This window comes from Asterias rubens, chromosome 13, assembly GCF_902459465.1.
Source record: "Asterias rubens chromosome 13, eAstRub1.3, whole genome shotgun sequence".
NCBI classification, from domain to species: Eukaryota; Metazoa; Echinodermata; class Asteroidea; order Forcipulatida; family Asteriidae; genus Asterias; species Asterias rubens.
Genome location: NC_047074.1, coordinates 152529 through 178479, shown reverse-complemented (window position 1 = coordinate 178479; position 25951 = coordinate 152529). Strand labels below are relative to the sequence as shown.

General features: G+C 37.0%; 4 protein-coding genes across 7 annotated transcripts in view; 1 reads left to right on the top strand and 3 right to left on the bottom strand.

Moving 5' to 3' along the window:
• Positions 1 to 83: 83 nt before the first annotated feature.
• Positions 84 to 3305, bottom strand: LOC117298522 (gastrula zinc finger protein XlCGF26.1-like). The gene is made up of 2 exons (XM_033781818.1): positions 2935 to 3305; positions 84 to 2459 (listed from the first exon to the last, which is right to left on the bottom strand). The coding sequence occupies exon 2, from the start codon at positions 2447 to 2449 to the stop codon at positions 1097 to 1099; it is 1353 nt and encodes a 450-aa protein (XP_033637709.1). The 5' UTR covers positions 2450 to 2459; positions 2935 to 3305; the 3' UTR covers positions 84 to 1096.
• A 100-nt stretch (positions 3306 to 3405) lies between these two features.
• LOC117298521 (cytochrome P450 2U1-like) lies at positions 3406 to 7959 on the bottom strand. The gene is made up of 6 exons (XM_033781817.1): positions 6944 to 7959; positions 6092 to 6270; positions 5529 to 5741; positions 5050 to 5271; positions 4495 to 4828; positions 3406 to 4159 (listed from the first exon to the last, which is right to left on the bottom strand). Exons 1-6 carry the CDS (start codon positions 7311 to 7313, stop codon positions 3954 to 3956), a joined length of 1524 nt encoding a protein of 507 aa, XP_033637708.1. The 5' UTR covers positions 7314 to 7959; the 3' UTR covers positions 3406 to 3953.
• A 1077-nt stretch (positions 7960 to 9036) lies between these two features.
• On the bottom strand, positions 9037 to 12650 carry LOC117298382 (transmembrane protein 126A-like). Of its 3 annotated transcripts, none has more exons than XM_033781623.1 (4): positions 12577 to 12650; positions 11635 to 11819; positions 11072 to 11325; positions 9037 to 10689 (listed from the first exon to the last, which is right to left on the bottom strand). In XM_033781623.1, the coding sequence occupies exons 2-4, from the start codon at positions 11784 to 11786 to the stop codon at positions 10430 to 10432; spliced, it is 666 nt and encodes a 221-aa protein (XP_033637514.1). In that variant the 5' UTR covers positions 11787 to 11819; positions 12577 to 12650; the 3' UTR covers positions 9037 to 10429. The 3 variants fall into 3 exon arrangements, with proteins under 3 accessions (XP_033637514.1, XP_033637515.1, XP_033637516.1); XM_033781624.1 differs by lacking the exon at positions 12577 to 12650 and adding an exon at positions 12367 to 12559; XM_033781625.1 differs by lacking the exon at positions 12577 to 12650 and adding an exon at positions 12227 to 12284.
• A 73-nt stretch (positions 12651 to 12723) lies between these two features.
• Positions 12724 to 25951, top strand: part of LOC117298381 (disks large homolog 2-like) — an 88691-nt gene continuing 75463 nt past the window's right edge. The window contains exons 1-2 of one of the 2 annotated variants that reach the window (XM_033781613.1): positions 12724 to 13140; positions 18972 to 19103. In XM_033781613.1, coding sequence (XP_033637504.1) covers positions 13122 to 13140; positions 18972 to 19103 — 151 coding nt within the window. In that variant the 5' untranslated portion in view covers positions 12724 to 13121. The remainder of the gene's footprint in view (positions 13141 to 18971; positions 19104 to 25951) is intronic. The other variant, XM_033781614.1, reaches the window with a different exon arrangement.

Sequence of the window (25951 nt, the reverse complement as noted above, 5' to 3'; positions counted from 1 at the left end):
AATAATATAAATTATACTGTAAAGAAATAAATGATTTAACAGTTTGAGACCAAGTTTAGTTGTTGATATATTTTTAATGACTCTAACACTTGAATGAATATACACTCAAATAAAAAATAAAAATTAATAAACATGTTTATCATTCAATACATCACATGTATCATGCACTAACTTCATACAAATATATACTTGGTTTTGGTTTACACAAAAAAAAAAAAAAAAAAAAAATGCATAGTGAGTTTTTGTTTACATTCCTTCAATACAAAATGACACACTTTATGAGTCATTTGTCATTTCGGACTTAACACGGGTTGCAACATATAATGGCATTACTTTTATGGTGTGTGTAGGCAAGACCTAAATCCAATGGACCCAGCTGTAGTAGAATCTTCCTTCATTTCCCCTGTTGGGTTTCAAGGAAGAACGACAGATTAACAATCTCAGTGAACAAAACCCAATTTGCTAACAAGTTTAACGTAAAAAATGCCCAATAATGCTTGGCAATAATATTACTTAAAAAAAGCTACAAGTACTATAATTCCTTTATATCATAAAATAACACACCTTGAAACAACAGTAGCAAGAACAGTGTTTTTTTTTAAATAATCTTGTTTGTAATATATAATACAAGATAAGAAATGGTACTACAAAAAAAAAAAAAACACAGGTATTTATAATAATAAATATAAGCCAGCTTTTGACAGCTTGTTTATAACAATGGTCCAATTGAAATATCAATACTTCTGTGATATTTGATTGTCTATTCAAATGTAGGTTTTTGTATTATACTGCTTTTTAAATGAAATATAAATGTACAATTTTCCAGTAGTTTGATGTTCAGTGTTTTTAAAATTTATAAATTGTATATCTAAAACAAAGTGTACCTTTGGGCAAGATTCAACCCCCTTTGTAACAACAAAGCTTGACGGGTTGTATTGACTTGCAGACCTGATAGTAGTGATTATCTCACAGAGGTAACAGAGACGATTGCGTCCATGCCCCCTGGTCATTGCCTTGGTGCCCTTGAAATGATCCAGTAGAAACTTACTATTTCCTCATAGGGTGCCCTTTACCAAGTGAAAATGCCTTGGTGCCCTTACTCTTTCAAAAACAAAGTATACAGGCCTGAACTTGTTTCTTTGGAAGACATGTTTGCTACAAATTTATCAAACAACTGGCATTTATCCAGTGTTGAATCATGAATTTTCTGATGCTCTGTTAGATTGCTACTTGTAGCAAAACATTTACCACACATTTTACAAGCAAACTGCCGATCATTAGTGTGAGCTGAGGTCTGATGACGTCTAAGGTGGCCTCGAAGTGTAAAGGATTTCCCACACGTCCCACAAACAAATAACTTCTGCCCTGTATGAACTGTCTGATGCTCCCTTAGTTTAGTCCCTCTTGAGAAACCCTTCCCACATATAGCACATACATGGGGTTTCTCACCGTTATGGATTGATAGATGCTCTTTAAGATTCCCTTTACTTCCGAAGGCTTTGCTACAGACGGGGCAAGCAAATGGCTTATCACCAGTATGAACTATCTGATGTTTTTTCAAACTAGAAGGTTTTGTGAAGAGTTTACCGCAAATTTCACAGCTTAAAAGATTCTCTCCAGTATGGTAGGCTTGATGATTTTTTAATTGAGCATTAAAAGCAAATGCTTTACCACAAACATCACAACTGAATGGCCTATAGTCAGTATGCATAATTTCATGTCGACGAAGGGTTCGTTTCTGTGTGAAGCATTTCCCACAGATGTCACAAGAGAATTGTTTTTCACCGGAGTGTACAGTCTTGTGTAAGGTTAGATTGTACATCTCAGCAAAAGACTTGTGACAAATCTCACAACTGAAGGACTTTGTATCGTCAGTGTGGATGAGCTCATGGCTTTGCAGCTGATCTACTGACGAGAAGAATTTCCCACAAGTGTCGCACACAAATGGTCTTTCCACATGGAGTAATTCATGTTGCTTTAAGGTTTTCTTTCGCACAAACGATTTTGCACAAACTTTGCAAGCAAATGGTCTTTCACCAGAATGAATCGTCTGATGAAGTTTCAAGTCTACTTTTCGTACGTAAGATTTGTTGCAAGTGTCACATTTGAAAGGTTTTTCCTTAGAGTGAACCAACAGATGCTGTTTCAGGCTTCCTTTCACAGCAAAGTCTTTCCCGCAGGTGTCACAAACAAAACGTCTCACACCAGAATGAAGAATTTGATGTCTTCTTAAATTGCCGACATTGGAGTAACTTTTGCCACAATCCTCACAAATATGGGTTTCTGTTTTAATGTCATTTGAGATGAGATTGTCACCAGATAAATGGTCCTTTTGATGTCTCCTTAAACTACTCCGATTGAGGTAGCTTTTACCACAATCGTCACAGGTATATGGTTTCTCCTTGGCTGAGTCATCTGTTTCAATGTCATTGTCAATGAGCTGATCCATGGTGTCATGACTGTAAAGGTACAAATTGACAAAATATAATAAGAACAAAGTTTGATCTTCACTCTAATTTTTATTCTGTGCCAATGATGGGGCCCAGATCGCCTAACTCCTACCCATGCCTACCCTGCTGATTTTACCCAATTGTTGTTTTGTTTGAAGCCCAACATTCCCCAACAAAGGGCCAAAAAAAAAACCAAACAAACAAACAAACAAACAAACATACAAACAAACAAACAAACAAACAAACAAAAAAACATACAAACAATCAACCAAAAACAAACAAACAAACAGACAGACAAAAAAACAGACACCCCACCCCAACAAACAAACAAGCATTAAATTATCAAGTCCAACTTGCCCGACACTTTTTTGAAAGTAAATTCACTTTGTTTCATCCAGTGTCAATGAAATAAGTACGGATTCCAAGTGCAAAGCGTTCCAGTTTTCCTCTATATCTTATAATGTGGCAAATGATATTTTCTTACCCAAATCAGCTTGAAGGAATTTTTATTCGCGAAGTTTAGTTGAGATGCAAGACTAAATAGTAAACACACTACTCTTTGTATGACAGCGGTTGTTTTCAGGAAGTGCCAGTCTACATCAGAATGACAGTGCACCAGACGGATATACTCTAAACTCGTTGCATGGAAGTAGGAACCAGACTTTTAATCAAAGTGATGTTATGTCACAGGAGGGCGCACTTCAACTCAGCTCGTCTGCTGAGTCGAGGTTGTCTATTATTTCAGGTTCTTGGACAGTACACGTCCGTTATGCAAAAAGTATTACATTTATACAAAATTTGTATAAATGTTTGATGGTAATGCAGATATGGGAGGACTAAGGTGAAACACTGGTAACAAGTAAAGTTTGGGTACAGGGGAACTTTTTGTAAATCTGGGCTATAATAAAACAAACTGATAGCACAAAGAAAACTAGCTTATTAAATTACCAAAAAATGACTTATGGTCAAACTATTGTTTAATTTCCATTGTTAACGTTTGTTTACTTTTATATTAATCATACCCTTTTTTGGATACCAGAGCAAGCAAACAGAACTATCGAACCATCACACAAATTTCTCATTGTTCACCGATTAATTACCTACCTAATTCAAAAGAGTAAAAAACTATATGTTTGATGTATTTATAACCAGTTGCTACACAAACTGATGCGTATGTGAATTTATTTTAGTAAATGTGGATTCATTGATGTAGAACTGCTCAATCCAAGCCAAGAAAACAAAAACCAATGACCAAATTGGTACCGATCCCGGTGAACAGTCTGCAAAACATTCTGTGAGTCTATTTTCCCCGTCATAATGTGGGGAAAATACCCTTTTTTGTCTGAGTAAAGGCAGTGCACTCAAGTCAATAACGTTGATCACCAGGTGAAATCTGCATAATGCGTGGGTTTGAGTGAAATCCTTAAAGGGCTAAGGCCACACTTATTATCCTCTGCGCTGTACACATAATATAAAACAATACGAAAGTGAAAGACCACAGGGCTAGGTCGTTTTGGAAGCTGTATGTGCGTGCCTGGGAATCGCACAGACACGGAATGGTTTAGGTGAGAGGGTCACGCTGAAAACGCCTTCCATGTCCGGTTTCGGGTCGTTATCTGGTTGTTGGAAAGTAAACCTCTGCATTAGGTTTGTCATGAACAGGAACAATTCCATGCGAGCTAGCTGTTCTCCAGGACACGATCTGGGGCCTGCATACAAAAAGGGCAAAGTGGAAAACAATTAATATCTAGACAATTAATTTGTGCTACTCGTAACTTCCCTTATATACGTCCTCATCCCATAAGCTCGCCGGTATTGGACAACACCGTAAAATGAACTGCTGGAATGTTTTCTTTCACACTAATGTTCAATGTCAAAAGCACCTACCACCCCACGTGTGATTACTGTTCGAACGGTAGAAAACTTAATTCACATGCAATAATCGTTTGCCATTTTCGTATAAAACATGTTTACTCTGACACTGAAATGTATAACTGCAAAAATCCGAATGGAAGTTCCATTAAGATTTTTGAATGAAGTATACCTATTCCAAACGGGAGATATGATCCGTGCGTCGGCTTCACAACCTCCTTCCCGTCTTTCGACAAAAACCGCTCCGGTCGGAACAGCTCTGGGTTATCCCAGTAATCCGGATCGAAATGGGCCGCATAGATGTTAACGAGTACCGTGGTTCCCTTAGGAATATCATAACCCATTAACTTAGTATTATATGTGGCGAGATGAGGCACGGCTAGTGGTCCTGCTGGTCTGAATCGGAACACCTCTAACATGACGGCATGGCAATACGGTAGGTCACAGCGATCACACCATGTTGGTTGACGTCCGCAACCGATCACGTGTTCCAACTCCTCTTGGATCTGATTTAGAAACATCATGGACATTAACAAATATGCCGACATTAATCTTATTGCATGTTTGTTGGCTCCCCTATTCTGATAATGAACAGAGAATTGTTGATGCGATTTATGATTATTTTGTATGGTAGGCCTAGCCCAAAACGATTATGCTAAATTCGAATCGATGTTGTCACACCCGCACCTCCTTCGGCCCAAGCCTCCAATCCTATAACCACGCCTACCTTTAGCTGAACATCTGGGTACTGTGTCATGATGAGCAGTAACCATGCCAACATGTTAGCTGACGTATCAGTGCCTGCACCAAACAGATCATGGAGCAACCTTTCGACATTCTCCTCAATAAATGGACACTTTGAACTCTCACGAACTTCCTTGAAGAACAGGTCAATCATATCCCTGATATTTTCAGGGTCAAACGTAGACTGATGCTCTTTAACAATAGCCTGTCAAGTTCAGAAGATACCAAGTTGAATAAATGCATTGGTTTATTATGACTTATGGTGAGGTAGCCTGTCAAGTTCAGAAGATACCAAGTTGAATAAATGCATTGGTTTATATGACTTATGGTGAGGTACCAATAATTATTTGGTTTGCGGTAACGCCATAAGTATATCTGCTTGGTTTATTATACGAATTGTAAAAAAAAAGTTAAAGTGAAGTATTTGCGTTATTTTCGCCCTGACTTTGACAAAATTCCAACCTGCATGTGTTTTCTGCGTGCAGCATCCAGTTCTCTGAGTTCTTTATACAAAGGAGTATAAAACAATAGAGGGAAGTAATTGACGAGGCTTGTGCGTCCGATCATCATCCTCTTTCTCAGGTTCTCTTGAAGCATGACGAAGTTCTTGTTGTCATAATCGAATCGATGACCGAATGACATCTGGCAGATCACGTTGGATACTGCACTAGACAGCTGCAGAGTATTGAATTGAAAACTGGATTATACAATAATCAAATTATCACGTGACTCATAATATTATTTCAGAAAGCTGATGAAGTTACTAAAATAGTAAACTTGCCGGTACAAAAGTGTGTTCAATCTCTTTTGTGTGAGTAAAGGCTCTGAACAGGGCCGGTGTGGTCTCAACGCGACGTTTCGAACTGTATATATCCATGTCTTCAGGGGAAAACTTGACGTCGCGTTCATAATATACAATAGTGCTGGACGACATTCCCCTTTTTTATTTTCACACATAAACTATTATATTGGATTCTGACAGGGACAAGATTTGTCTTTAAGAGATAAATGTAAGACAACCTTACCGGCATGCGTGGATTGAAGGGCGTTTCCTTGTACTGCTCAAAGCAATCACAAAGAATCCGAACTTCCTCATTGATACGGAGCGAGATGCTCATCTTCCCTACTCCGAAAGTTCTCATGGCACCCACAGTGAACCGCCGTACGGCACGCCAGTTATCACCAGTGTCGTACAGTATGCTCCCTATATATGATTATTAGAATATTTTACACAATATAGATGATTTAATATGTTTAAGAAGAGTCTTGGCCGTTCTTCGTTAAGAGTGTCTTATCTTATAAATAAAGAAGATGAGTCTTACTGATATCTTGTGAAGTGATTATGATCGTGTTACTGTACTGTTAGTAACCGATGAGAAGTTCTTTGATTTTCATTCATGGAGAATCCAAGAACCTTGAAGATTTTGTATCCCTGTATATTAGTAACTTACACTGGTGTCAGTGGGTACAAATAATGCACATTGACATGGTACTCAAACCTCAGCTCTCAAAGCTGACTCACTCTTGAACAAGGAAAGACTGGTGGCCATGACCTTAACCAAGTTTGCCTTGACTTCTAACAGATAAAAGAGGACTTTCCCTCCGCCGGAAAGATTGTGTGCAAACAATATTGTTCTGTTTTTTTCCAATGTTTGCCTGACTCTTGACTATCGGATAAAAACCATTCGTTTTGTTTGTTTGCACACGAGTCATGTTTTGCTTGCGTGATAATATAAGGGTGATTTTCGCATTGGGGCAAGAGACCCAACACTAACATTCTTGGTTTTTAGGGTGATGGAAGAACTGGGAGTGTCGTAAAAGATATCATAGTTCTACAGACTAAAACATTGGGGGGGGGGGGGGGGGGTCAGACTCACCTTTTGACGGGAACGTCAGTCTCACTGTCTCAGGTACTTTCCTCTCTGAGAATGCATCTGCCTGTTTGACAAGCGCCTCTTGTATAGAAACCGCATCATTAAGAACCAAGATAAGAGATCTACCGAGATACAGAGTGAACAGCTTCCCGTATTGCTTGGCTAGAGAGGTGAAGGCGAGGTGCAGAGGTGAATCTTTGAGTTGGAGTGCGTAGCCAACTACCGGCCAGCCAGCGGGACCAGGAGGAATAGTGTACGGGTTATGACACCAATGTCGCACTGCCAGGACAACCAAGAGAAATATCAGAAAAGCTTGTGCATTGCTGGAGGAGGTTGCAATGGTAGCTAAGGTGCTTTCAACAAGGCTACTCATTGCTGAGAGAACGTATGGAGAGTAGTGTCAACGTATTCAACCAGTGTTGTGATGAGTTCATCAGTGAGGTACCGACTGTATGGTTTCAGGTGCGACTACTTATAAACGATTGTAGCTGGTGGTACATCCTGTGGTATTTTCATGTAAATGGCAGAAAATACGTCACTAAATTCTCACCTTTATGCAAATCCAAGTTAATGCAAGGTCGTATTGTACTGTGAAGTCATGTTTATTGTCCGTCAGAGTCAATGATCCACATCCAGTTCAAGTTTAGTCTGTGCCGCATTCATCCATTGTCTTCATTTACAAGAATTGGTGCCTATACTCTTTACTCCAACAACAATGTTCCGAACATATCTCCGTATGCTTTACACGCTTGGCTTAGGGGTAACAATTGTGTGTGCCGCTATGTGTGAAGAAATACTATCATGAAATGGCAAACAGTATTATTGTGAACAAACAATGAAAGTGAAACCCGTCACTCAACAGTTTTTAACTGGGTTAATTATTACTTGTACATCGCCGACACGTCACTTGGGCGCGGCTTCATCCCGACGTAAGCTGAGCATGAAGGAAACTAATGCACTAAATACGTCTTTGAAATCCACCCTAACTGCATGAAAGGAAAATCCTTGCACAGTTTCACTCCCACACTATAACGAATTATTTGATTCAAACAATCAAAAGCGCCCCTGTCAATATAGCACTCCAATGCGAGTTTCGATCCCTTATTCAGTTAAAGTTATATGAGTACCATCGAAGTGAAGGTCAATAGACGGACAAAGAAGCTCGCCCTTTTGCCTTGAATTGAGAGTAGGTCTATTGACGGATATATAACAATGGCACTGAACTGACTGGTCGGGTTGTATTTTGGTTGGATGTGTCCGTTTCCTAGACCAAAACGAGGCCATAAGTGCAAGGACACGCGCCTTTTTGAAGTTTTGCTATTGATTTCAGTGTTTGTGTTTACATCTGGATTAGTTTGCGTTCGTTATGGGGAATATACCACGACGACAATCGTCTCCAAAGACGAAGATGAGAAGTTTAAAGCGCTAAGGGGAAACAGGAGCAACGAATTTTATTACCCATATCATAGAAGATACCCTGAAAAAATTGTATTTTGAAAACCCATCGACGGTTAATCACCCTTTTTAACGCTTTATTCGCCGATAGGTTCTCTAGGGTATGGTCACAACAGTATTTTTTGTTTTAATTACAGGAGTTAGGTTTTATGTTTTGTTTGAAACTACAATTCGTTTAACCATCAGTGTCGTGAAGACATCGTCATGGAACATTAATTGTGCACGCTCGGACCTTCACCACCAGCTAGCACAATCTTTGATTACTTTTGCAGTTCTTAATAAAGTTGAATTGTCAACATTTAAAGATGCTATGTCAGATTTTTGGCCCCAAACATTAACAAATAGACTTTTTTGAGTGAATGGTATTTCAAAGAGTATCACCCGCTCTAACGAAAACAACTTTTACTTTTAATGGTCGAACCATGACAAAAATTTAAAACGTTTCTTATAAAACACATAAGAATTGGTCACGTGATATATTGTCGGGATCCCGACAAAAACGAATTTTGAGCACTTTATTTCACTTCTACTAATAATTGGCGGACTTTTTCGAGCAATGGCTCAAATGAAAGCTTGTAACTTTCTTGACCCCCATCAAAATACCTTTTGAATTTTAAATCAAAATTTTGGGGTCAAATCGGCCAAAAATCTGACATAGCATCTTTAACAGGCATTGGTCAACCCTGACTTGTTTAACCACAGCTCAAGTTCAGAATGTCAACCTCTTTAAATAACCTTAGTGTCCTTGGCACACGGATCTCTGCACTCCTGTATCCTGTGAAAAAATAATGTGGCAGTTTTTAATAGTTTCGGCGGTTGTTTCAAAAGGTTCCATATTTGACACAAGAGGGCGCTATGTAGTTTGGTTACACTTTTGCATTAGCCTCTTCACCAATATCGAGTGGTCTTTGTTGAAGGCACCAATACTCTTGTCGAACGACCTCCATGTCGAATACAACAAAAAGTGCCACAGTAAATAAGTCTACTAAAGTGAACAAAATGGTAACTTAACTAGTAGCATTTCGAAAAAAATACCAGGAAAACATTGATGAAAAACTCAGTTGGTTACAACTTTTAGGAGATGTTTTCCTTGCGATACCACAAACCCAGGCCTTGTGCTGTATTTTATTTGTTAAAGAAGCCCCATGGAAGGTTTAGCAGCCCTGATTGTAAACATGTATTGTCATAAATGTATCTTTCTGATGTACTAATGGTAGCTATCTCACCCAGTTTAAATGTTAAAGGAAGTAACATATCCACACTCAACAACTAAAATAACAAATTTTATAAGTTTATTATTCACATCCGAAAAGATGAAATCTGAGCATTTTAACCAAGTATGTTGTACATTTGTTTTTGTAGCCCACATTGCAAACTGAGAAGTGTTATTTACTAACCAACAACAATTCTTACTAGACAATGTAAACCAGGCTAGTGTACATGATAACCCAGTAAACCCCTGTAGAATGAATATCCACCATGACCCTTGATCAAGATGGTGCAATTCCTCCTACTGCATAGGTTGTATTCACTATAAAAAGGCCATCCTCTTCCTTAAATTTTTCATTATTTTGACATAATTTGTTTATTTTTTTCATCATGCTAAGACTTATTACAAGTATCCCTTTTATCAAAGTAGTGATTAAAATCAAACATTTAAAATAATGTACAGTTTTGTACATGTTTACTCATTCAAAATAACCAGAAAAGTTGTGAAAGTTTTCACAGCCTCAGTTCTCTTGATCCAGTTTTCAGTTCAGAAGAATGAAATCCAAATTTAACAGCGTGTTGATGTGAAAGTTTTCACAGCTCCTGTTCTCTTGATCCAGTTTTCTGTTTTTGAAGAATTAAATCCACATTTAATAGCGTGTTGATGTGAAAGTTTTCACAGCTCCTGTTCTCTTGATCCAGTTTTCTGTTTTTGAAGAATGAAATCTACATTTAACAGTGTGTTCATGTGAAAGTTTTCACAGCTCCAGTTCTTTTAAATGAGTTTCCTGGATTTTATTCCACATTTATCAGTCAATTGAGGTTTCACAGCTTCTCTAATTTCTTTTTCAGTCCATTCCTCATTAGTGCAATCTGCGAGCCTGCAACGTACATCCCAAAACAGGTCTGGAAGATTGTTATTGCAATAAATTGTGTTTTGAAGTACCGCACCTTGCCTGACCAGAAATTAAACAATGTCCTTTGGTCCGACTTCTTGAGGCTTAGTTTAGGAATTTTGACCGTATCATAGCGTTTAGCAAGAGCAGCACTGAGAGGACCTGCCAGGAAAAATGGATACACAGCTCCTGTGAAACAAAAATAATCAAAATTGTCAAAGGAGATAAACATTGAATCAAACCCTAAAGGGACAGCCCCAGCATGGAAATATTTTTAAACCCTTACAAGGTGCACAACTAGACAACTTATGAAATGTTTCTTTTGCAACTTTAAGCATATTTCTATCACATAAACTTCTTCTACTTTGCCTAACAAGATCCCATCTCTGAAATTTGTAATTGGTTAGGGTTAGCGGTATTTTGAATTGTATTTATTTGATCTGTTCTGACTGGTAATTTGGATAAACAAGGACCAAATAATCTCAAACAACATATTTAGGACAAGTCGCTTATTAAAACCGAAGCAGATCTGCCCCTTTAGAATATGAAAATCAACTTTTGTTATTCTCACCGAGAGCAAAGTTTATCAATCCTCCTCTGATGTCGGCACAAATCTCACATTTCATATTTCCAAGTAGAATGGGTTTTGAGATCAACTCTGACCATGCTGGGGTCATAATCAGAGCAGGCATTATGGCCATAGGAAGACTGGTGAGGAAGAGACCTTTACGGACCATCAACATCCGTCTGAAGAAGGAGTTACTGATGACGCCTACAAGGCCTGCATTGACCGACAGCATAAGGGGTCCCATGTCAAACGGCCACCTAGACAACATAACATGATAAATGTATTAAACAAATTGTTTTTAACAGGTCATACAGCAAAATATAAATGGGTTTTCTTACATCTAAACATATTTTGTTTAGTAAGCTATTATAACCTTTGTTGGTTAAAACAAGGAGACTGTCAACTACACTGATCTTAACATCGAGCAAACAACAAAACTGGCTATTCTCAACAGAGCCACCACTACTCACAAAAGTAATTTTGGCATGGTGTCACTACTTATTTAAAACAAGGTTTTTTACCAAGTTTAAAAACCTTGTTTTATTGAGTTGACAAGATAATGTTACCTCTTGCCAGAAGGAAGTTCTTGTATTTGCTCCATTTGCATCTTCATAGCTTCATCTGGTGAGATGAGCTGGAACTCTTGTTCGGAGTTGGAGGTTGACTTTGTTGTCATGGTTGCAGCATCTTGGATGATCGAGGGCATCCTGTTTGCCATGATGACTTAAGTCTGTGTTTTCACACGCAAAATCTAAAACAAAGAGAATAATTATAAAGCAACTGAATAGATAGGTTGAATCAATCATCATCATATTACCCCTACTCCTAGAACTATGATGAGGTTCAAGCCATTAAGAAGGAAGAAGAAGAGGCATGACAACAACTTCGGCAGATTTCAAAGAGGAATTGTTACGCCAGTCAAAAGGTCATGTGCCATTTGTTTTTATATCAAAATTCAGGAATAAACAAAACAATTTCTGAATGAAAATGTACACAAGTAGACCCAATGTGAAATGTGATGCAGTTGAACCTTTTGGATTTCGACAAAAAAATGCAAAAATCAGGATAGTTAGACACAAAAACAAACACATAACATTTTATTTGAGAAACTGATTAAACAAGCCTTTAAATAAACTGTTTCTCGTTCTATGAACTGACTTGGCCTTTTCTCCACTTGACTTGACCATTCACTCATGCGATGTTGGCCTACGTCATGTGTGCAGTTGTAAATGCAATGCATTGCTATTATTATATGCTGATCTGTGATCTAGTGAAAATCGTATTCGGTAATCACTCACTGACACTCCTCAGCAGTGCACGAACAGCAGTACTACTACTAACTGTAGTTCATTTTTTGCATGTACCCAAAAACGAGCACACAAAGAATTTCTGGCTCGGTAGACTTGCACTGCAGATGGATGCATGTTACTGGGTCTAGTCGTTGACACATTCAATGGATAAAACAAGCTAATTTCATTTGTCATGAGAGTTTGTAGCCAACAACTAACCTGATTGCTGCACTGCACTGACGCTATGGATGGATTGTAATTTCTGTGCACATGTGTAGGTCAAAGGTTAGTAGGTCACCATTGTCACGTGATCGAGAGTCGACGCGCGGTCACTCGAGGTCGCCATTTTGCCATTCGAGTAAATAACCAGCACATTCAACGCCACATAAACTTTAAAGAACCGTACACATTTACACCGTTGTTGGAAACATTCAAGGCATAGGAGACCTACTCTGTTTCATAGGGTGCTATATCTACAAGTTGGTTGGTTGTCTTCTACTTATATTGCTTTATTTGAAGGAGTGTTGTTTGGACTTCACGGACGTTCACTGGAGGAGTGTTGTAACGTGTCGTGTGTGTATCAGCAAAGTTTGTGGATTATTTACGCGCCTACAATCCCATACCGTGCGCGTGTGGGCCGGGCCGTCTGCTGTGTACGTGTGTGAGTGTTTGCTACATGCGTCGCAACTGGTGACTCGTGAGACGGAGCTTAACTCTTTTTCCTCGGATAATCGTAGGATTTACGATCAAATTTGCTTGGAATTATGCCCGTGCGAAAACAAGGTTTGTATAATATGGTTAAACATTGTTATGTATGTATAAAATAAAGCCCCCCCCCCAAAAAAAAAGGGGAAAATATCTCCTGCCACCATTTTTCATTCGTTATTATTTAATATAATGCCATTATATTTGGGATGAGATAAAATTGTGGTTCTGAATTTACTCTTCCTCCCTCGACATCAATCAAGCAAGAAGAGTCAGATACTGTTGTCTTTGAGTTTGATAAAAATGAATGAAAAAGTGGTGGCAGGATATGAATGATTGAATTGAATGAATTGCGATAACGTAACGACGGCCGCCAGGAGGAGGGTTACGTTATTGCAACTAGATATGAATATCTTTCCAAGTATGATGACTGTAGTAGGCTAGTAGGGCCTACTAATGATACTTGATAATGATACTTGATAATGATTTAATATGAATATGCTTGACCTTGAAAGTGAAACCAGGTAGGTCTAACATTAACAACTGCTGTAGCCCAACTAAATGATTTGGTGAATTTTGCTGTTGTTAATGTTGTATTTTTGTTTATAATTTATTTATCATAGTTAAATTGATTTTGTATCAATTTTACATGTTTCGTTCCATATTTCATCTAGTCATGCTTCTTCTTATGATTTAAGTTGTTATTATTTGAGGTAGCGTCATCACCTGAGAGTATGGAGTGTGGTGGGTAGACCCTCCATGGCTTAGCTAGCTACATGTAGGTGAATGCATGTAGCTACATGTATGTGTAAACATTTAAATAAAAAAGCCTATAGCTAAAAGGGGTGACTTGGGGATATTAAGTTTATAACTTTCCGTATGGCGGCACCACTTTTTCACTTATTTTTACAAAATGGGATATCTCATTGAAGGTTGAGGTAAATTATTACTATATTATTTCATATCAAATGAAAAAGTGGTGGCGGCACCATACAGAAACTTTGCCTGACTTGCTAATGCAACATAATCACACACAAAAAATCACAGTTAAAAATCTTGTCACAACTAAAAAAATATAGAAACCTTGGATTTGACCACAGCACAAGGGTTAAATAATTATACATTTTGTCAGCCACTAACAGGACAAGTTCTACAACATGGTCCAATGCATTGGTGTCTGTAGGTCATGTGAAATTCCAGGCACTACACAACTGTACTTAAAACATATGCAATTACTGACATCCTAACAACAATAGGAACAAAGCCATGCGTTGATTTGTGCATGTACACAAGGATGTAATTAGTAATATTATTGTCATTGCACTCAAACTACAGTATGCACATTATTGATTTTACTACAAAGTCAAGTTTTATTCAACCCCCAAAATCGTTTTATCAAACATAAAAACAGCTGTTGGAACGGATGCTTCGCTTTCTGAATTTCTAAACAATGTAACTCAAACTCGAAGATAACGAAAATTTTTACACTAGAAAATTATACCTACATGTATGTTCCATTATCCATGAGCAAATTGGTCACTCAACCAAAAAGTTGTAATAATATTTATTACAGAAATGTGCCGAGCCTGGTGATAAACAAACTCCTGTTATTTGGGTTAGTCTTCACTCTTCAGTTTGGGAGGCTGACGGTTTTCAAAGTGATTGTTTTTTAGGACTACATGTTCTACAAATGTGTTATGTGCCTGACCTGATCTGGATAACTCATGAAAACTTTGACCATGGAAAATAATGTGTTCTTCATTTAAAAAAAAAATGTTATAAAAATAACTTAATAACAGGAAGTTCCCTACTTAAAGTCACACAGGAAGTCCTTTCAAAACATTAGAGGCTTCCTCCACCATTAAAGCTACCTAGGCTACACAGACCCATCTATTAGTGTTAGTCAGAACTCACAATGTAGCCTTCCTGGCCTGGGTATAACTTGTTTCCTCTATGAGCCTAGTGTTTTCTGTGTTCTCAACTAAAGTATTAGGGCTTTATGTTGATTGTATAAAACATAAGTAAATTGCTGACTTATTGTATGTACTTCTTCTTCCTATACGAGTACAAGCCTCACGTGTGAGTAATATCGTACTATGAAGTGCAAAAGTAAGCAGGCCGTGGGAACATGTCGGTAAAAAAGCTCACAGAAATACATGAAATAAGGTGTACACAACAAATGTACACAACAAACTGTTTCTAGTTTCAGGTGTACTTCTGAAGTATCAAGGGCTCTCACAGAAAACAATAAAACATTGTGATGTGAAAATACATCTCAAGTAGACAACCCTAAGGTTTGAATCACGATGCATTTATGTCAATTATGCCATGATGTCTGTTACATGTCCATGGATAACTCAACCCTTTGTTAAATAGGACATATTTCCTGAGGATTTCACTGTGCTGAAGTTGTCAATGTGTATTGTACACCAGTGCTAGAGGACCCTGTGCTGTACTCAAACTATCAGTCATTTGTACAGTCAGAGAAGTCAGGATTCAAACTATAAAAAACCAATCAGTTAGAAGTAATTTGTCTGTTCTCCAACCTTCCCTCACAATCTGATTTTATACCGGACCATACATGTTTGTCTAGTACCCCCCCCCCCCCTAAGCCTTCCCATTTGAATCTACTCTTAGATTAAAAAATACAAGTTAATTATGAACTACATGTATACTGCAGTTTACTAGCGCCAGACTGAGATTCTTTATGAATTTTTGATGATGCTTTTAATATCAACAGTGCATTTTAAAGATACCCTGGTGTAAAATTCATCTAAACCCCTGGGAAAAGAGCACAGAGCTGATGATGTTACACTCAATTTTAAGGACAAGCATAACATTGATTTTCCATTCACAAAGTAAATTTAAACACAGTAGGCCCTACATGTAATATGAAACACAATGTGTAAGCCTATTGAAATGTAAGTAATAATAGGAAAATGTATAGTCTTTGACTTATCAGTGTTTATTTCTCTGAGGCATTTAATTAAGCCAGGATTCAGCAGCCACCTTTATGCATCAGTAAACTAAATCCCTAGCCAGAAAAACAATAATTATTTAAACACACAAAGTCAGCTAGAGGGAACCAGTCTAAACAAGGTGTGACTTTGTATTTTAACTCATGACCTGTTTCAAGGACAAGTTGAGTTCTCTGTGATTTTAAAATAGTAGATTGATCACAATGTAACCTAAATTTATTGACTCAGTAGGCTTCTGTACTCACGAACCAACAAGGTATTGACCAATGTAACAGCTTAAATCACACCTCCTGTTGTTAATCAAGCCATAATGAATGCTCCTAGTGCTTATATATTTTTCATTTTACCAAAAACTTGACATACTCTAAAGCCTGATCCGGGCCTGCTGTGATTTCATGGTGCTGGTTGCCATGCAATTCTTGTTAATGCTATGCAAATATGCATGTTTTGCTGTGACCATTAAAGCAGTTAGATTTGTGCTCTGTTGTCTTTTCCAGTGGAAGGATTATTGTTGTTGTTGGTAATGACTTAAAGCAGTTCTTTTAACCTATTGACAGCTATTTTCATCTGCAGATGTGACCTTCAATCATGTCAATGGTACATCATCTCTGCCTGGGATTCCATAATGCTATGCAGCGAGATCTATGATTGTTTGTACTTCAGGGTGCAATTTGGTCATATTGTCTTAAGATGGTGGAAAGGCAGAAGGGAATTCTATATAATAATATAGTCATGGAGGTGGGGAATGAAATAGTCCACAATAGAACAAATTATTGGAATGAAATTTTTGCAACGTTTGTTGAGTTTTAGTTGCACAATAAATTGACTGCAATAGTTGGATGATTTTAGAAGTAAGAACAATGAGTTAAATTACACATTTTGAAACGATGATTCATGCATTTGTTTTTAATCACAGTACCAACGTGTCCTACATATGGACACTGCACACAATCAAGTATGATTGTAGGTTGAAAAGACTATAAAACAATTTAGCTATAGCACTTTTATTACATGTTGAAACCAAAGATCAAAGGTCAAATTGCATATTTCAGCACTGACTCTTTTGTAAACATAGAATTGACTATTGTTTGTAAGCTGAACACAAAATGTGCATTGGTGTGGTATGGTGAGATGGGTATTCCATTTCCTTGTTCAGTAAATTATTATTTTTGCCTCATTACTGTTTACCCTACAGGTTTTCCTTTTGAACCTTTCAGTGACTAGCCATCAGGACTAGTTACATGTAGCTTGCCAATTAACTGTTGACTTGTTCACTGGTCGATCCTCTTAAGGTTTCCAACATCATTGTTAGTTGTGGTGGATGAGAAAACAGAATAGCTTGTAAATGGCTTACCAACCAAAATGACCTATCCAGGTATGAAGGCAAAATAATAATAGTATATAGTGGCCTGACATTTTGACTTTAGCAGGGTCTTTCTCAAGAAAGACTAGGGACATTGTTCAGACACAGATGGTGATTTGTTTCATTGCATCAACAATGTGTCCTTTTCCTGATGGCATTTTTTTGTTTACATTCCTATGTCAAGTATACATAATGCAAAGCATGATCAGGGGTGCTTTTGTACAGTGGTGCAGTTCACAGTGTACTGTAACTATAGTACAAGTCAATACTTGTGTTAAATATCTTGGGGTCATTCCTCTTCCCAACATTGACAACACTGAATGATGCATTTGCTGTTTTGATAAAGAAAGTCAGTAAAATTAGTCACTGTAGTTCATCACAATCACAATCAAGGAATTTGGTGTTCGACAATTGATGCCCCATGTATGACTGTTTTGTGTTTATTTCTGTATATTTCCTCTTGAAACGGTCCATATAAGAATATTAACACCAAACCGATACTCTGGTTAGTAACACAATGCAGAGATGTGTACATTGTCCACATTACTGCAATGGAGTGTTTTGTTTTAAACCAAAACTAAAAGTGAACAAAAGTCTTCCCTGTAAAAAGAGTGCATGACAGTTTTAAGCATTGCATTTTGTTCAGTAATTAAAGCCCTGTAAACAGATTCCATGACATTTTTAAGCATTGCAATTTGTTCAGTAATTAAAGCCCTGTAAACAGATTCCATGACATTTTTAAGCATTGCAATTTGTTCAGTAATTAAAGCTTTTTTTATTAAACTTCATATCAAGATACCATTTTTGAGGACCTTCAGAATGTGCGTAATGTACTTTTCAACATCATACCACTTTGGGAGGTTTCAATATGAACACAATCATAGCATTTCGGAAATGTAGCATCCTATAGACCTTATGCACATGACGTCATTTCAGTAGGGCGCTCTCACCTAGAGGTCAAAAGGAGGTTGTTCATTGGCCAATCCTGGACTCCGCGTGTACAAATCCGTGCGTCTCGATTGTTTCGTCACCGTTTTTCCTCTAAGATGGCGGCTGGATGACGTCAATGCATAAGGTCTATTGTCAAACCTGGAACTGTCAAACATTTCACACTTGTGGCGTGTTGAACAAGAAAATTATTACATTTAATTTTAGATATTGACCTTACTAGGTGCTATAATAATTAAAATTATCTTGTGTGTGTGTTCATTGTTTTACAGGTTCTTTTTTAATTACAATTTTACCACCAGAGCTTCACTTGGTTTTGCACAAATGGTGTAAAGTGTTTTTAATAATAAATAGTCATACATCATGACCAAGTGTGTACTGTTTTAATGTACACATAAGATTTTGTGTGAGGTGATAACGCTTCCTTTATCAGTTGATTTTTTGTTATTGATTGTTAGGTTACTGTTTTTTAAAAAAAAAGTCATAAAAATAAATCATCTCAACTTAATTATGTATACGTTACAATCATGCATGTGAATGTACCTGTGCTAGTTATATTTTGTTAAGTCATACTATTCACTCTAATTGTCAATTTGTTACATCTACTTTTTTTTTCACAGAGGCCCATCGGGCGTTGGAGTTATTGGAAGATTATCATTCCAAGTTGACGAAGCCTGGAGATCGACCGCTTCGCAATGCCATCGAACGTGTCATTCGCATCTTTAAAAGTCGTCTCTTCCAGGCATTACTTGGTAAGATTAACATAAAAAAATTATTTTGGCATTTTATGGGTGTTTCTGTGTTAATACTAAATGACAGCTTTTGCAAAGTTTCTCTCACATATTGACAGTTTACGCTTATAAAAAACATTGCTGTGCTTTCATTAAAAAGCTTTTGGAAATTCTGACTCAGTACAATGTTTTGGCTGGCTTCACTTTTCCTGTTGCATGCATGATTAAAATATTTGACAAAAGTAAACAAGTGTGAAATATTGGAATAGCTTACTTTTTGTTATTGTTGTGTAGTTGAGTTGAGAATATTTTAAAAATATTTTTTTTTATTGAATCCTCTGCAAACTCTGACTTCTTTATGAGTTTTGGTGGAGAAAATGAACTACAATGACTGGTTCCACACTTAAGAGTTGCCTTAACAGCAAATCTATTAATTAACGATATATTTTCTGCTAATCAGCTCAGTGTTACACTGTTCTCAGTTGTGACACTTGACCTTTAATTAAACTTCAATCTTTCTCCCTTGGTTGTTCAATTCTATAATTCCTTCTCTTAGTTTCAACACTGACTTACCCAAACTGCAGGATTTTGAGTGTTATACTGGAAGTGCCTAGATACTTGTTTTAATTTTTACTCGTATATAGTTGAACAATAATTCCTTTGCACTAACTAGCCTCTTTAAAGCAGCTGTCCCGTCTGCTGTCTGTGGGCAATAAATCATTTTATGAAGGATGTTGCTATTAAGTTTCAAGTAATGTAGTACATGCACTATGGGTTTAATATCTTAAACAAAGGGTTAGAGATTGCACATGTTATGTAGACCTTCATTGTATGTTTGTGAGTTCCATAATTCAGAAGTACATGTAGTAGAGTTTAAAGGTGTTGATGTCCTTGTAAACCAGTCTCATGTTTGGACTATTATAAGAAGGGTTTGTTATCAAAGGACAGGTCTGGCCCTTTAAAGAGGTGAAATTCCAGACTTGGCAGGAGATAGGAATTATTTATTTTCTTTGTTTTCAAAGCAAATACATTAAATGTACATTACAACATGTACATTACAGTATGTACATGGAGCATGTCTTGAAAATCTAAGGATTGGAATGTGTACATTGGTACTGTCTGTTAATGCCTTTATGTACTGTACATTAAATTCACTTCCCAAATTAGTGTTTTAGGTAGCCTATTTGTCATTATACAAATTATGAACATTGTGTTGTATACATTTTACACTTTAAAGAAGATACATACATCATGTAACCCTTATTTATTTTGTTTTATTTATTTATTTATTTCCAGGCAAACAGTACATACAAAGAATAGGCAATAAAAGTAAGACTACACAGAAAACAAGCCTGCGGATAACCAAAAAGCGAAAATAATCACTATCTAAAGGCGATCCAGACAATAAAAATAACAAAGGCACAAAAGGGCACAATGACAAAAATGACATAAAAATTTCACATCAAGTACCATTAGGGCCACTGATTTTCCGTTTCAGAAAAGTGCAAATTCCGTTTGGCAAAAACATGAATTCCGTTTCAGGCACAAAAAATTCCGTTTCATGTTTTTTTAATTAGATAAAAGGTTATTTAATACCCAGGGACAGACACACTTATAAAAATCAATTTGAGATAAGTTACACTGCTGACTTCGTAAAATGTTCATTTGAACTGAACAATTTCAAAAAAATACTTTAATTTTTTTTTTTTAAATTGTGGATTATTTTGTATACGATGAAACAAAAACATGTAGTCAGGGTAAAAAGGTTGCACTGTAACTGCAGTATCAATGCACATGATGTGATAGACTTGATTCCAAGTCTAAAACTGCAGTTGATTCTCTGCATCAGCCACATCGTAGGCTAATAACAGGAGTGTATCCACAAGAGGGCGCTGTTTCAGCATGATCAAAGACTTGGGAACAAGTCTATGGACGTGACCGTTCTCCATCCACAAACAAAATGTCAGCCATTTTGTTTTCGCTTTGGCGACAGAATGTTGACAGTTTACGGTTTTATTTTAGACCTTTCCGAGATGAAAAAACATTGTATGTGTTCTTATAGATCATAGGTAAGCTAGTTTGTGTATTATTGTTGGTAAAAGAGAGGGAGAAAATGCAATTTGGGTGAACAAAAAATGTTAAAAACGTGCCGCGAATAATGCCCTTCGCTAATTCTACCTCCATGGCTGAACCATGTTAACAACGTGTGTACATGGTGTGTGTAAACATGGATGATGGTGTGAAGTAGAACAGAATGATCCACGGAATACGATCTCGTACTTTTTAATGGTCTGATTTCTGATGCTTTTTTAGTTTAACAAAAAGAATCTTAATAAAGAGTGCAATTTCAATAGTTTTGGCGTCAAGACAAGAAAAAAAAAAAAAGGAAAAAAAATCAAATTTTCTGAAATCCCGTTTTCCGTTTCAAAGGGCAGATTCCGCGAATTCCGTCCGTTTTCCGCGATCGCGGAAAATCAGTGGCCCTATACTATACCAAATATAAATATATAAAAATACATACTCTTTAACTACTGAAAGAGAATAAAGTATTTAGCAATAAAACACATGTAGGTCATCTGTCTGGTGAAGTTTCATACCTTCCATGTCTGGTGGACTGGGGATGTCAATTATTAACTTGGGTAAAGAGTTCATATGCTTCTACATGAACAATACAGCATTAATCACCACATGGTTTTTGCAGCTGCAAAATACCAGCTGTTGTAATTTTATCTTGACATTGCAGAGTGATCTGTAATGCATGAAGAGTCCCTTCATTTGACATAGTGTGGTGCCTTTAATTATCTATATATGGTCATTTGGGAAGATTTTTAATTAAGGGCACAATCAGAATTATGTTAAACAATACATGAGGTGTGAATACAAGTATTACGTATGCATGGAATCATTAGCCAAAAACAAATCAAATATTTGACTCGTTTTAAAGACTTGGTGGTATAGTATACTTGTAGATAATACAGGGTGTACTGCACTTTAGGTTATCATTATTAGCTTAAAAGATTTGTGAAGGGTTGGTAGATAATTAAGCCAGGTATGGTTTTTCTTTGAACTCTAGAACGTACCATGCCACTTAGAAATAGCGCCAAATCCAATGCTCCCAGGTGCTTTACTTAACCGCTGAAGAGTGCTAGATTGTGTTTGCTTATAGAAGCGCCATTAAAGTTAGACCTTGGTGGCAGTTTACTTAAAGTTTGAACCTTTGTTTTTCAACCATTTAAATCAGAGTAAGTGATGTTTGAAGCTTTGCATGGTGTGGAAAATAACTACACTTGGGAGTATAATCATGTGTAAATCTCTTTTGGGAGAAGTGTTGGCTCTGAAAAGAGCTGGTGTGGTCCCGACATTTCAAACGGTATTCTCTGCTCGTCTTCAGGAAAGTACATTCACCTTAAGACGAGAAGTTTACTATGTATTTATAATTCCGTTTTGAATCAGAATATTTTAATGGATGCTGGAAAAAACACCAGTCCGTCCCTATTATATTAGAATATTGTGAGTTAAAGGGCCAGAAGGCAAAGATGGTTAGTGCGGACAAAAACACTCTTTAACGTGGTAGTTCTTATTTTTTGTTTGATGAATTTTGGGTTTAATAATGTGTAATTTAAAATTTAGATAATTGCTAATCTTGTGAGCATGCTCTGCATTTTAAAATCATGGACAATAAATAAATGTTAGTTTGATTAAATAAAAATCAATGTACACGTTTGAGCTACAATCTTGGAGGCACAATGTTGAAGACGAATGTACACATGTGTGAAGTGAGAATCTGGTAGACTATTGGCCAGGCATAACATGTACATTCATCACATACACGTACATATGTACTTTGCGTTTATCATGTTCATGTACAGTACATGTAGGTATGCCTACAGCAGTCCCACATTGTACTCCTAGCATGCCTAGTCTGTGCAGTGTTGACATTACCACTAGTACGTTGCCTTGCAACATGTGGATTTGTGTTAATCTTTGATTGTCCTGGATTCCTTATCAAAGTACAGTGACTAAGAATCTAGGCGCTATAAATGAAGCTTTTCTCCCTAGGGGAGGGGGGGGGGGGGTGGTCTGAGAGCTTTTGAAATAATCTTAACAGTCGTGCATTATGGTGCAATACTGTACTGCATACTTGTAATCTGATTCTTACTGGCATATTGACAGAATTGTGTGTGAACCGTGATAAACAGTGCAGGTTCATAATGGAGGCACTTACTGTTACTCCACTTTCTCAACTTGGCTTTGAAACTAAGAAATTAATGTAACTTCTGATCGTGGGACAGAGGAACATTGTTGGGACTGGCAAGGAAAGTTATACAGTCTGTTTGGGTACTTATGAATTCTAGTTTGTTCATGGGGCAACATAAGTAGTTTACACAGTATATTAAAATTCACTCAAGGACTTAACAAAACTGGGGCATTCTGGAACTTGTGCCCTCAATCGAAACGAGGTCCCCAGATTGTCTTTACCATTGGTGTTTATCTTTGGCTTTGGCTTGAGTGCAATCTGGGGCATTCTTAAGGTTATTTAGTTTATGTGTTTTTGTGAATATTGGTTGTGTGCATATTATGCCTGAAATTCACAGGACCACCCTCCCCCTTTGGAAGAACATGCATTTGTGCACGTAATGGCAAAACATCAACAATAGATACTCGGTATCCTTGGAATATTCTGCATTTACATAGCTATTGTGGGAAACTGTTGTGTTTCTGTTTTGTCATGATGCTAAGAAAGCATTCATAACAAGCATGGTACAGTGATAGAGAAAAGGCTTGCTTTTTATAGTACAGGTGACCTCGTCCATCATGCTGGACACGCCCTCTTTTTGATTCATTGCTGGCGCTCAACTGTTAAATATTTTGGGGCACAGATAATCAGAATGTGGTGGGTCCCAGATAATTGTTAATTTACTCTCTCATCAATTATTACTTGCTCTTGTTTTTGCCAACATTTGGTACTGTAATTATTTCAACAGTCAACACACTCACATTTTCAACATTAAGCATGAACTTGAAATTCGTACTATCTTAGAAGAATCTTTAAAACATTGCCTTTTAAAACTTGTCACAGTTGATCTTGCACCGGACGCCACACTCTGAGACATGACAGGACAACAGAATGATTTGCCATTCAAATGTAAAAATCAAATACCAATGTTGTCTCATATCATCTTACACTGAGTAGGATATCTCAGAAAAATGACAGACATTGTAGTAATACTTGAAAGACCAAATGTTGACATTTGTAATTCCTTGCAGTTGGTCCCAGTGTGTAATGGTATGACAGATGGGTTTAGGGTTAGCGGATACTGCATTCATAACACATCAGTGTTGATAATGCTGAATCATACAGTGTTCTCTCTTACTCATTCACCACTCTCACTAACAAATCTTTAAAGGGAACTTTGCCAAGATTCAACCCCAAGAATTTCAAATAAATACAAACACTTAGATGACACTGAAATAGAATGTTGATACCTTTTAATCCCTGTAACCTTTCTCATCGCAACACACTGAATTATGTGAAAATTAATGCAAGGGATAGAAGTAATGTATTGATATATTCCCATTGTTTTGTTCTTTTCCCTCATCACTCAGGGACAAAATATGACTAAGTATTAGTCACAAGAAAGGAAGTATTTTGTTTTGGTAACACACTGACATTTATGGATTAAGTAAGACAGGTGTAGTGTTTCTGTGTAGTTGTGAAAAATGTGCACCTTTGTAAAAAATCTGGATGCTTGTAGAAAAACTTTTCTTGTTTTTAAGTATTTCTGTCCGAAAGGCCTCGATTCTGAGAAATGGTACTTCAGGCTTTTCTGCATTGTTTATGAAGGATGTGTAATTAAATCACCCAGCGAGGCGAACTATTACCAGTTAAAATGCATGTTCGGTTCAAAATTTAGCAATTCTATCTGTTTTCTTATCCAAAGCCATACTTATTCAATATTATTGACTACAATGTCAAACACAAGAACATACATCATGCTGTCATGTAGTGATTGATACCAGTTCAGCTTTAAACACAAGAGAGTTTTGTCGAAGGTTGTCTGTCTTATTTCCTATAAATAAGAAATGCTGTACATGATCTTTAAGAAAAGCTGAAGGGTTGCGTGGGTGGTATGGCAGAGACACAGAACCATGATGTTGGTTAATAGTGAGCTAGTGTAGACATGTCCAATCCAATGTGGGTGTAGACCATGGTGTCAACACACACCCTCATCAGGAGATGTTATGTCAACCACCAAAATTCCTTAGGATTTTTTTTTCGTTTAGGGGCAAGCTTTGGACTGACCCTTACCTTCTTGGAAGCATTGCTTTGAAGGAGTGGTTGGGTAACCTGTTTTTCTGTGTCTGGTATTGAATGACAACAAGACAAACCAAACAGTGAAAGATTACTGACACTGTCTGTGTTTTTTCATCAGGAACTGCTCAAATTTAGATGATTTAATGTTTTGAAATTCCATCAAATTTATCAGGCAAGACGTTCATATTGATGTAATGAAGAAACAGAAGTAAAATTGTGTCTCATATTTCCTATCCCTATATTAAAAAAACCATAATTTATTTAGTCCTTTCATTTAATTTTGTATTGTGCAAATAACATACATGTAGGCCTTACATGTTCAATGTAGGCCTACAAGTACAGTATTGTGCATGAAATGTAATGTTCTTGCACTTTTGGCAAACTATAGGTTTACTGCATGATACAAATTATAGACTTGCTGTAAAATCCATCGCTACTCTCTGTCTGAACTGGGTGTGAGAGAAAAAAAAATCAATTACTAGCCCTGAATGCATCTTTTTTGTAGTCCAATCATGCAGTGTTGCTTGTCATTTTGGTTTATTTGGCGTATGAT